Source organism: Schistocerca serialis, unplaced genomic scaffold (genome assembly GCF_023864345.2).
Source record: "Schistocerca serialis cubense isolate TAMUIC-IGC-003099 unplaced genomic scaffold, iqSchSeri2.2 HiC_scaffold_843, whole genome shotgun sequence".
Taxonomy (NCBI): Eukaryota; Metazoa; Arthropoda; class Insecta; order Orthoptera; family Acrididae; genus Schistocerca; species Schistocerca serialis.
This window is the reverse complement of record NW_026048456.1, coordinates 203,584-217,011: the sequence shown is the minus strand read 5'-3', so window position 1 is coordinate 217,011 and position 13,428 is coordinate 203,584. Positions and strand designations below refer to the sequence as shown.

The 13,428-nt window shown below is 45.6% G+C and overlaps 1 protein-coding gene across 1 annotated transcript in view; it reads left to right on the top strand.

The window, feature by feature from the left end:
• LOC126452256 (uncharacterized) overlaps window positions 1-13,428 on the top strand; it is a 139,813-nt gene that overhangs the window by 111,434 nt on the left and 14,951 nt on the right. The window contains exon 2 of the mRNA XM_050091048.1: window positions 12,783-13,115. Within this exon, the coding sequence (XP_049947005.1) occupies window positions 12,796-13,115 (320 nt within the window). The 5' untranslated portion in view covers window positions 12,783-12,795. The remainder of the gene's footprint in view (window positions 1-12,782; window positions 13,116-13,428) is intronic.

Sequence of the window (13,428 nt, the reverse complement as noted above, 5' to 3'; positions counted from 1 at the left end):
AGCGAAATGCAGGAAGATCTGCAGCGGAGAGGCACTTGGTGCAGGGAGTGGCAACTGACCTTTAACATAGACAAATGTAATGTATTGCGAATACATAGAATGAAGGATCCTTTATTGTATGACTATATGACAGCAGAACAAACACTGGTAGCAGTTACTTCTGTAAAATATCTAGGAGTATGCGTGCGGAACGATTTGAAGTGGAATGATCATATAAAATTAATTGTTGGTATGGCGGGTGCCAGGTTGAGATTCATTGGGAGAGTCCTTAGAAAATATAGTCCATCAACAAAGGAGGTGGCTTACAAAACACTCGTTCGACCTATACTTGAGTATTGCTCATCAGTGTTGGATCCGTACCAGGTCGGGTTGACAGAGGAGATACAGAAGATCCAAAGAAGAGCGGCGCGTTTCGTCGCAGGGTTATTTGGTAAGCGTGATAGCGTTACGGAGATGTTTAGCAAACTCAAGTGGCAGACTCTGCAAGAGGGGTGCTCTGCATCGCGGTGTAGCTTGCTGTCCAGGTTTCGAGACGGTGCGTTTCTGGATGAGGTATCGAATATATTGCTTCCCCCTACTTACACCTCCCGAGGAGATCACGAATGTAAAATTAGAGATTCGAGCGCGGACGAAGGCTTTCCGGCAGTCGTTCTTCCCGCGAACCATACGCGACTGGAACAGGGAAGGGAGGTAGTGACAGAGGCACGTAAAGTGCCCTCCGCCACACACCGTTGGGTGGCTTGCGGAGTATAAATGTAGATGTAGATGTAGAACAATGAAAACAGTTCATTCGACCAGACGACACGTTTCCATTAGCCGACGGTCCAAATTCTATGATCCCGCGCCTACTGCAATCGTACGTAATTGGTAAGTCTTTGGATCAACATAGGAATTCCGCATTTGTGGCCCACATTGTCGCTACAATGACTACCCATTCGTTTCTGTTCCGCTTTTATATACACTACTGGCCATTAAAATTGCTACACCAAGAAGAAATGCATATGATTAACGGGTATTCGTTGGACAAATATATTATACTAGAACTGACATGTTTGGGTGCATAGATCCTGAGAAATCGGCACTCAGAACAACCACCTCTGGCCGTAATAACGGCCTTGATATGCCTGGGCATGAGTCAAACAGAGCTTGGATGGCGTATACAGGTACAGCTGCCCATGCAGCTTCGACACGATACCACAGTTCATCAAGAGTATTGTGACGAGCCAGTTGCTTTGGAACATTCTGGTGCTTTCTCGTGTAAACAGTTTTGTTATAATCAAAATTTTTGGTCAAGCTTGAGTTGTACATGTAAATGAGTAATATTTACATTTATGTGGATCAACTCGATGTCTTGTAAAGATCATTTCATTATATTGTAAGAAAAGAATAGGGAGAGCAGAAGTTTTATAAAACTGTACTAAATAAACCAGGATAGAAATGATAGAAGCCATAAAAAGCAGCGCTTTGGGACGTTTTATCATCATCGTGTGACTAGGGCCTCCTGTCGGATAGCTGAGTGGTCAGCGCGACAGACTGTCTATTCTAATGGCCCGGGTTAGATTCCCGGTTGGGTCGGAGATTTTCTCCGCCCAGGGACTGGGTGTTGTGTTGTCCTAATCATCATCATTTCATCGACGCGCAAGTCACCGAAGTGACGACAAATCGAAAGACTTGCACTAGGCGAGCGGTCTACCCAACGGGAGGCCCTCGTCACACGACATTATTATTATTATCATCATCATCATAACCATGTTAACAGCTTGATTCAGTTTAATTCCGTTATCCATAGACATTCTTGAATTGATTCTTGTATCGGTGCAACTATTATCGTTGACACGTTTGTAGAGTATACGCTACTATTATCGTAGACAAGATCGTCGAGTTGACACTAAAAATCACTTTCGTACATTTCTTCGGAGCTTATCATCGTTTCTTATCGACATAAGTGAAGTTATCCAATTGTTATGATTTCGTATAAGTGTCTTCGTTCGCTTAACTTCTTTCAGTCAATTTTAATTGCTGTAACTATTATCGTTGACAAGTTTGTCGAATAGTAATAATGCCTTGCCCGCGAGTACATCCGCATTGATCTCGAAGCCGCATGAATTTTGAAAAATCTTGAATCTTATTATCGGTGAGAAAAGCGGATAAAAAAAACTGAAGGTGAAGCTGTCGAAAGGGCGCTACGCTAAAGAATTTATATGTTTGTAAGCACAGATCTTTAATTTTCGTAATTTTTTCAAATACAACATGAGGCTGTACCCCTATCCAGGTCTGTTGGTATTTCATACTTCAAATATCGGTATCTGTGCTTTACAAACACATTAGTTTTTTACCATTGCGCCCTTTAGACAGGTTCACCTTCAGTTTTTTTAAATACGTTTTTCTCACCGATAATAAACTTCAGGATTTTTCAAAATTCATGCGCGTTCGAGATCTGAGCGGGCGAAGTCGCGAGCAAGAACTAGAACCTTATGAATGTAAGGAACGTCGTTCCGAGATTAAAATTCGGAAACCTATATGCTGACACGAGAATTTCTTATAAAATAAAACTGCGGTAGGACTTCCTGCATATTTACAGTTTTTTAATGTGGTGTCTCAGACTAAAATAATATCCGATTATATAGTTCCATTTAAGTAATTGAATTCCTACGCTGTAATTGAATGACGTGCGATTGCAGCACTTTAATGAAACACGTTTATCGGTGGTCCACATCATTTTAAGATTAAGTGTGGCTATGCTTTCAGTGTGTAGTTAACAAGAACCGGTGAGTAGGGAGTTCGGGAACAGATCAACTAACAGAAGGCGTTAAAAAACTTACGTAATTTGTGTTTAATCAAATTTACTGCTCTTCATGAAAGGTGAACGAGAAAAACTCATGGCTTGTATACTGCAACATTAGGTATCAGTCTTTCTGTTGTTTATAAAAACTGAATGAGCTGTTCTGAAACATTTCAGAAGTGCGTGACAGTCGAGATTCTGGTTACGACCAAATGCTTTAACACACACTGTACACTTCACTTTTTAGCCTGATTCGTGTTCTATACGACAGCTTGGTGTTCAGAAGATAAACCGCGATATTGAATTCACGATTCAAACGTGAAATGTGTAACAGGAAATAGTTATTCACTCGATTTCCATGAAATAGAAGTCGTTAATCTCAACTGAAAAGTAACATATAACACATCTTTTACTAGTTAATCATTTCAGAAGACGGCGTTCTTTGTTCATTAAACATGAATGGTTAAAATCTGAGGGGAAAGGGGGGGGGGGGGGTCACGGTACACGCAAGTCTACAGTGGTTCTTAAATCTGCTGTCAGGGTCGGGATTGGAGCGTAACCTGTCACTGCAGTGAAGTGCAGACAGGATCACGTGATGTGGATTTCCGGCTACTATAGTTGGAGTCAAGAACGATGACGGTTGAGTTTAGGCTTGTTCTGTGCGCCTACGTCACGTGTTCTCCGACAGCCAATGAGCGTTCAGTAAGTAGCATTCTGCTGTGAATGCTGTAGTTGACGCGAGCGTGAACGTGGTAGTAGCGGGTTGATTAGTGGATTTAGGTTCCATTTGTTGCGAGTTTCCATGAAATAGAAGTCGTTAATCTCAGCTAAATAGTAACACATAACACATAAAATTGAAAAACAAGAGCACTGAAGATGCAAGAAAGATATACCGTAGGTTAAATAATGAACTGCGAAGAGAAACAGAGCAGGCTAGGAAAAAATGGTTTAAAGAGGAATGTGATGAAATTGAAGAACTGGACAGGAAGGGAAGATACGACTTACTATACAACAGAGTAAAAACTATGACATGGGAACAAGACAGAGCAGGAAGTGCTACTATGATCGTGATGATGTCTTCCAGAGATGGGAAGAATATCTAAAAGAGCTATATGACACAAATAGCAAACCGGAAACTCTGGAACTTGAATCACACAACAGTGTAAGTGATGACGAGAAAGGACCAACCATCATAATGGAAGAAGTATAGTCTGCCATAGCTGCAATGAAAAATGGCAAAGCGGTAGGTACAGATACGATACCGGGAGAAATATTAAAATGCTTGAACCAAGATGGAATAAGAGAAATATTGAGATTATGTAATAAAATATATGACAGTGGTGAATGGCCTGAGGACTTTCTGACAATAGTAATGATTCCGTTACCGAAAAACCAAGGAACCAAGAAATGCAGCGAGCACAGGACAATCAGCCTCATTTCACTTGCAGCCAAAGTGATGTTAAGAATAATTAATAAAAGACTTGAAAAAGTAATGGAGGAGAATCTTGGCGAGGAGCAGTTTGGCTTTAGACGGAATACGGGCACCAGAGATGCAATAGGGCTCCTACGAATCTTGGGAGAAAGGTTTATTGAAAAAGGAAGATACCTATTTATGTGCTTCATCGATCTAGAAAAGGCATTTGACAATGTGGTTTGTGACAAGCTGGCGACTATAATGAGGGAAAAGAGAGTGGACTGGAAAACCAGAAGACTTGTAAACTCATTACATCAAATGGCTCTGAGCACTATGGGACTCAACATCTGAGGTCATAAGTCCCCTAGAACTTAGAACTACTTAAACCTAACTAACCTAAGGATATCACACACACCCATGCCCGAGGCAGGATTCGAACCTGCGGCCGTAGCAGTCCCGCGGTTCCGGACTGCAGCGCCAGAACCGCACGGCCACCGCGGCCGGCTTAAACTTATTATATCTTAATCAAAAAGTTTCAATTCAAGTGAGAGGAGAAAGTACAAACTGGATCGGACTAGGAAAAGGAGTAAGACAAGGATGCTGTCTATCACCTACTCTTTTCAACCTCTACTTGGAAAATATGAATGACCAATGCTCATTAGATGACAAAGGCGTAGAAATTGGAGGAATAAGAGTAGGGTGTTTGAGGTTTGCTGATGACATGGTCCTTCTAGCCACAGGGGAAAAAGAATTACAGGATTTGGTGGACACCATTGAAACTAACGGAAAAAAATATGGAATGAAAATTAACACAAAAAAACAAAAGTATTGGCACTTGGAGGAAATAAGGAAATAAAAATTATGCTGAATGGAGAAATATTAGAACAGGTGCAAAATTTTAAGTATCTTGGAAGCAGGATAGACGCCGACTGGAAGTGCACCACAGAAATTGAAACAAGGATAGCAATGGCAAAAGAGGCATTTTATAAGAAAAGGAGAATTTTCTGCAGCGGTCTGGACAGAGAAATCAGGAAGAGACTCATAAAATGTCTTGTATGGAGTGTTCTTCTATATTGGCGCTGAAACATGGACTATGAGGAAGAAAGACAGAGAAAGGCTGGAGGCTTTTGAGATCTGGACATGGCGGAGGATGGAAAGAATAAGTTGGATGGACAGAGTAAAAAATGAAGAGGTACCGAGAAGAGTGGGAGAGAAAAGACAGTTACTAGATGTAATAAAGAGAAGAAAAAGAAATTGGATTGGGCATATATTAAGAAAGAATGACAGACTGATAAAAACAGTTTTAGAATGTTATGTAGAAGGGAAAAGGAAGCGAGGAAGGAAGAGATTCCAGATATTGGATGACACGATGGACGGTACAACATACAGCAGCCTTAAGAAGGAAGCAATGGATTGCAGAAAATTGAGAGGCAAAGGACCTGCTAATATAGCAGATAACTGATGATGATGATGATTGTTGCGAGTTCTCATCCCTGAGTGTGGCTGTAAGTGATAAATTCTGCATAAGAATTTTTTTTTCCCCAAGCGAAAAGCACGCGCATGTGCGTACTACTACTGTCGCTAGGAATCGTCAGCAATTTAATCCACGTCTGTGTCTCAACATGCGCGAACCGCCACCGTTCGTGGATCGGAGACACTCTCTACTTCTGACGAATGCCTAGCTCGCCACACGCCGTGGTTTCCATGTTGAGCCGGAGCACACGAAGAGGACCACTAAGCGTCTGTCGTGTGTAGTAGCGCTGCTCGCCAGCTGACGTTTCACCGGGTAACAGGTGCGCCTTTTTATCTACTCGGAACAAATGAAAAGTGTGGGTCACTAACTATAACCTCCCACAGAGCTTACCATTCTTCTCTGCGGAAATGGAAAGAAAGAAGACGGACACGGCGGTTCAACGTCCCTTGGGACATAAGGGGAATACAATGTAATGACAAAGAAAGGCCATCCTGGACACAGGCACAGATACGTGGTTCGTTCCTGGGAGTGGCGTTTGGGAGAACACTGTTTAGTCTTGATTTGTGGTCATATTCATAATGTTTTACATCATCGACGGCTTTATCATGTGACATCTGCAACCCGTCCAATTTTTTATTATTAAAAAATTAAAAAAAAATCAACAGTTCACTGCTGTAGTCCTCGTAGATACGTGGTTTGCGCATCGGACTGCCTCGCGGAAGACCCAGTTCAGTTAGAAAGCATCACTTGTGCAAAACTCGAGTTGCAATTTCTTGCACGATATTCTGCGAACCGTGGATGAAGCGCATTGACACAGTACTCCACTGCAAACTGTTAACGAAGCTCCGAGCGTACGGAACAGCTTCCCAAATGCGTGAGTGGCTCGAAGACTTCTTCACTAACAGAAGCCAGGAAACTGTGTTCATCTCAGACGAGGGAATAGTTGGCAGTGCCCCAGGAAAGAATGATGGTAGGACTACTCTTGTCTTCTCCATACGGCGGCCCGCTGAAAAGTAAAGCCTCCGAATTTTGTTTGTGAAAACTTTTAAAGCTTTTTAAACAAAACAAACTTTATTAACATTTTACATTTTTACTCCTTATGTGTTTTATGTCTGACTGGAGTGGCAAACATAAGTTGGAATTGGTAGCAGGACGTGACCGGGGTGTGACGGAAGATCTGATGGCCGAGAAAAGATTAGTCTCAAAGTAAGGCGCCAGCGATCAGGAAGATTACTTATCTTTATTCTCCACACTGAAGCAGGCACCGTCTATTGCTCTCATAACAAGTAGCTACGTAATTAAGTTCACAACACAACTCACAAATCCACAGTGCAATCCAAATCGTAACTAATTTCTAAGCCCAAGGTTGTCATGTAAGATCTATACAATGACACTTCGATATCAACACAGCTAGCGAGCAAGAGCGAGTGGCCGTGGAGTCAGGTCTGTGCTCCCGTTATACCTTGTGGCCATAGAGGGAGCTGCAGGCAAGAACTATTGAATGACGTGACGTCTTCAGCCGGAGATGACGCCATGAACCTCCGGCGGCCGCGACGTGAAGCTTAAGGCCGACCACCGTGCATGTGCGGCCGGGCTGAGCGACGGCAGGGCGCGCGTGATTCGGTTAGGTCCGCAGACATAGCAGTGTCTTCATATTTATTTATCAACATAGCCACCCTGGCGATTAACACATTTCTCCCAACGAAAGACAGCTTCGCTGATACCGTCACTGTAGAATGTCTGACACAGTTGTCGGAGCCACAACCTCACCTCTGCTTGCACCGCTTCGTCACTATCAAAGTGAAGTCCTCGGTGGCGTTCTTTTGCAAACAGATGAAAATCGGTAGGAGCCAAGTCGGGATTATATGGAGGACGATCGATGACAGTGAACCCAAGTTGTTGGATAGCTGCAAATGTCGCAGCGCTCTTGCGTGGTCAGGCATCGTCATCCTGAAGGAGAGGGTGGTCCATTTGTGAACGAACTCTTCTGCAGTTAGAAACTCGATCATAGCACGTTCGTTTTTTCGCATCCACGCAGTTACCGTACACACCGCCATATTACACAATACAATTCCGAGCCCTCTAGCGGCAGAGGGCTGCAACTTACTCAGCAAAGCGGTAAAATTGGCCGGATAATATACAGGGTGGTCATTGATAGTGACCGGGCCAAATATCTGACGAAATAAGCATCAAACGAAAAAACTACAAAGAACGAAACTCGTCTAGATTGAAGGGGGAAACCAGATGGCGCTATGGTTGGCCCGCTGTATGGTGCTGCCATATGTCAAACGGATATCAACTGCGTTTTTTTTTTAAATAGGAAACCCCATTTTTATTACATATTCGTGTAGTACGTAAAGAAATATGAATGTTTTAGTTGGACCACTTTTTTCGCTTTTTGGTAGATGGCGCTGTAATAGTCACAAACATATGGCTCACAATTTTAAACGAACAGTTGGTAACAGGTAGGGTTTTTAAATTAAAATACAGAACGTAGGTACGCTTGAACAATTTATTTCGTTTGTTCCAATGTGATACATGTATCTTTGTGAACTTTCATTTCTGAGAAAGCATGCTGTTACAGCGTGATTACCTGTAAATACCACATTAATGCAATAAATGCTCAAAATGATGTGCGTCAACCTCAATGCATTTGGCAATACGTGTAACGTCATTCTTCTCAACAGCGAGTAGTTCGCCTTCCGTAATGTTCGCACATGCCTTGACAATGCGCTGACGCATGTTGTCATGCATTGTCGGTGCATCACGATAGCAAATATCCTTCAACTATCCCCACAGTAAGAAATCCGGGGACGTCAGATCCGGTGAACGTGCGAGCCGGTGCTTCGACGACCAGTCCACCTGTCATGAAATATGCTATTCAATACCGCTTCAACTGCACGCGAGCTATGTGGTGGACAGCCATCATGTTGGAAGTACATCGCCATTCTGTCATGCAGTGAAACATCTTGTAGTAACATCGGTAGAACATTACGTAGGAAGTCAGCATACATTGTTCCATTTAGATTGCCATCGATAAAATGGGGGCCAATTATCTTTCCTCCCATAGTGCCGCACCATACATTAACCCGCCAAGGTCGCCGATGTTCCACTTATCGCAGCCATCGTGGATTTTCCGTTGCCCAATAGTGCATATTATGCCTGTTTATGTTACCGCTGTTGGTGAATGACGTTTCGTCGCTAAATAGAACGCGTGCAAAGAATCTGTCATCGTCCCGTAATTTCTCTTGTGACCAATGGCAGAACTGTACACGACGTTAAAAGTCGTCGCTATGCAATTCTTGGTGCATAGAAATATGGTAGGGTGCAGTCGATGTTGATGTACCATTCTCAAAACCGACGTTTTTGAGATTCTCGATTCTCGCGCAATTTGTCTGCTACAGATGTGCGGATTAGCGGCGACAGCAGCTAAAACACCTCCTTGGGCATCATCATTTGTTGCAGGTCGTGGTTGACGTTTTACATGTGGCTGAACACTTCCTGTTTCCTTAAATAACGTAACTATCCGGCGAACGGTCCGGACACTTGGATGATGTCGTCCAGGATACCGTCAATTGGTAAACGGTCCATTTTAACACGGGTAATGTACCACGAAGAAAATACCGTCCGCACGGGCGGAATGTTACGTGATACCACGTACTTATACGTTTGTGACCATTACAGCGTCATCTATCACAAAGCGAAAAAAGTGGTCCAACTATAACATTCCTATTTCTTTACGTACTACACGAAAATGTAATAAAAAAATGAGGGTTCCTATTAAAAAAAAACGCAGTTGATATCCGTTTGACCTATGGCAGCGCCATCTAGCGGGCCAACCATAGCGCCATCTGGTTTCCCTCTTCAAGCTAAACGAGTTTCGTTCTTTGTAGTTTTTTTCGTTTGATGCTTATTTCGTGAGATATTTAGCCCGGTCACTATCAATGGACCACCCTGTATATGCCATGTAATAACTCAAGCGATATTGACAAATGAATAAGAAAAATTCGAGACATCACTTTTCAGCGGGCCTCGTACACAAATGATCTGACAGATAGGATGAGCAGCAATCTGCGGCTGTTTGCTGTCGATGCTGCAGTAAACTGGAAAGTGTTGGCGTTGATCGACTGTAGGAAGATACAGGATGACTAGACAGAACTTCCATTTGGTGTGATGAATGGCAGCTTGCTCCACATGTAGAAGAATATAAGTTAATACAGATGAATAGGAAAAATAATCTTGCGATGTTCATGTACCGCTTGACACAGTAACGTTGACGTTAGGGCGCAACGTTGCAAAATGATATGAACTGGAACGAGCACGTTACGTCGGTAGTAGCCAAGGTGAATGGTCGATTTCGGCTTATTCGGAGAATTATTGGAAAATGTTGCTCATTTACAAAGGAGGCCATCTATAGATAATAGTTTCAAATGGTTCAAATGGCTCTGAGCACTATGGGACTTAACTGCTGAGGTCATCAGTTCCCTAGACCTTAGAACTACTTAAACCTAGCTAACCTAAGGACATCACAGACATCCATGCCCGAGGCAGGATTCGAACCTGCGACCGTAGCGGTCGCGCGGTTCCAGACTGAAGCGCCTAGAACCGCTCGGCCACCCACGGCCGGCCATAATACACTCCTCGAAATTTAAATAAGAACACCGTGAATTCATTGTCCCGGGAAGGGGAAACTTTATTGACACATTCCTGGGGTCAGATACATCACATGATCACACTGACAGAACCACAGGCACATAGACACAGGCAACAGAGCATGCACAATGTCGGCACTAGTACAGCGTATATCCACCTTTCGCAGCAATGCAGGCTGCTATTCTCCCATGGAGATGATCGTAGAGATGCTGGATGTAGTCCTGTGGAACGGCTTGCCATGCCATTTCCACCTGGCGCCTCAGTTGGACCAGCGTTCGTGCTCGACGTGCAGACCGCGTGAGACGACGCTTCATCCAGTCCCAAACATGCTCAATGGGGGACAGATCCGGAGATCTTGCTGGCCAGGGTAGTTGACTTACACCTTCTAGAGCACGTTGGGTGGCACGGGATACATGCGGACGTGCATTGTCCTGTTGGAACAGCAAGTTCCCTTGCCAGTCTAGGAATGGTAGAACGATGGGTTCGATGACGGTTTGGATGTACCGTGCACTATTCAGTGTCCCCTCGACGATCACCAGTGGTGTACGGCCAGTGTAGGAGACCGCTCCCCACACCATGATGCCGGGTGTTGGCCCTGTGTGCCCCGGTCGTATGCAGTCCTGATTGTGGCGCTCACCTGCACGGCGCCAAACACGCATACGACCATCACTGGCACCAAGGCAGAAGCGACTCTCATCGCTGAAGACGACACGTCTCCATTCGTCCCTCCATTCACGCCTGTCGCGACACCACTGGAGGCGGGCTGCACGATGTTGGGGCGTGAGCGGAAGACGGCCTAACGGTGTGCGGGACCGTAGCCCAGCTTCATGGAGAAGGTTGCGAATGGTCCTCGCCGATACCCCAGGAGCAACAGTGTCCCTAATTTGCTGGGAAGTGGCGGTGCGGTCCCCTACGGCACTGCGTAGGATCCTACGGTCTTGGCGTGCATCCGTGCGTCGCTGCGGTCCGGTCACAGGTCGACGGGCATGTGCACCTTCCGCCGACCACTGGCGACAACATCGATGTACTGTGGAGACCTCACGCCCCACGTGTTGAGCAATTCGGCGGTACGTCCACCCGGCCTCCCGCATGCCCACTATACGCCCTCGCTCAAAGTCCGTCAACTGCACATACGGTTCACGTCCACGCTGTCGCGGCATGCTACCAGCGTTAAAGACTGCGATGGAGCTCCGTATGCCACGGCAAACTGGCTGACACTGACGGCGGCGGTGCACAAATGCTGCGCAGCTAGCGCCATTCGACGGCCAACACCGCGGTTCCTGGTGTGTCCGCTGTGCCGTGCGTGTGATCATTGCTTGTACAGCCCTCTCGCAGTGTCCGGAGCAAGTATGGTGGGTCTGACACACCGGTGTCAATGTGTTCTTTTTTCCATTTCCAGGAGTGTAGTTTCGACAGTCTGTGATCGCTCATTGTTAAGTGAGCATTGGGCAACTGTGTTTTGTCTGCTCACTACGATTTCTGGTTTACCTGTGTTTAATATGAAAACGAAATAAATATCGTGTGGAATAAGAAAACGAAATAAATGTTGTGTGGAACAACGGTATTATTAGCTCAGCCACATACAGGGTGACAATTATTGAACTACATGAAAAAAAAATGTAAATTAGCGACAAACTACGGCGTGCGCACACTTTATTCAACATGTAAGCGTCACTACAGATATTGGGATCGCCAGTCATTACTGGCGATGATGTGGCACAGACGAATGGCGAAATTCTGCATGACCCGCTGAAGTGTCGGAACATCGATGCTGTCAGTGACCTCTTTAATGGCTGTTTCCAGTTCACCAATGGTTTTGAGGTTATTGCTGTTCACCTTGTCTTTAGTATAGCCCCACAAAAGCGAGTCGCATGTGTTCAGGTGTGGAGAATATGGCGGCCAAGTGAGGACCATGCCAGTAGCCTCTGGGTACCCCGGACCAGTATGCGGTCCCCAAAGTGCTCCTCCACGTCATCAAACACTCTCCTGCTTCAATGGGGTTGAGCTCCGTCTTGCACGTAACACATCTTGTAGAAATCAGGGTTGCTTTGGTATTGGGGATGAAATCATCTTCCAAAATCTTCACGTACCGTTCGGTATTCACCGTGCCATCGAGGAATATCGCACCGATTATTCCGTGACTGGGCATTCCACAGCACACAATCACCCGTTGAGGATGCAGAGAGTTCTCGATCAGGAAATGCGGATTCTCAGTCCCCCAAATGCGCCAAGTTTGCTTATTGATGAATCCATCCGAATGAAAGTGGGCTTCATTGCAAAACCAAACCATACTAATTCCCATCATGCCCCGCGGCCAACCGTTAGGAAGTTATGACAATCTTATTTCATATAGTTCAATAATTGCTACCCTGTAAGTCGAAATCTACCTTTTTTGTTGTTTTAACTTTCCTAGATTAATGTAAAAACAAACCAGCCTACAATTGTCCGCGCTGTTGCAGACGCTGAGCGGCGATGGTGCGCCGGCTGGGCCCAGCGCACTACGTGGCGCCGTCGCCCGTGCACGGCCAGTCCGTCGCACATGCGCACTCGCACGGCCGCGCAGCCTCCACGGACGGCGAGGACAGCGCGCTGGGCGCCGCCCGGCCGCCCTCCGCCTTTTCCATCTCGGGCGGGCATCGGCCGCCTTCGGCCATCTCCGGCACTGGTCGGCCGCCGGCGGGGCGCTCCGGCACTGCTCGGCCTTCTCCTCGGGCGCCCAGCTTGCTCTCCGACCCGGAGGGGTCCGACATCTACGTCACCAGCGCCGCCTACAGGGCGCCCTCAGAAATTAGGTAAGCAGGTGTCGCACCGGTGCCAGATAAATTACTCGTCACGGTAAATGGACGTAACGAAGAGACGTCGGCATTCAAAATCCGTCTCTCCATCCACCTCCTCCTCGTACCTGTTTCACTCCTACAGCACAAGTATTTTCTGCAAAGCACTCTGATGGCGGGCGGTACACCAGAAGTTGATTATACTTCTGTCAATAACTCTGCGTCCAAGATAGTACGCAGCGTCTTCGTTACCAAAACCTCAATCAAGTTACAAATTTTGTTTGTTACTGCACACGCCGAGGTGCCAATAGTGATGGGATACCTCCCAACA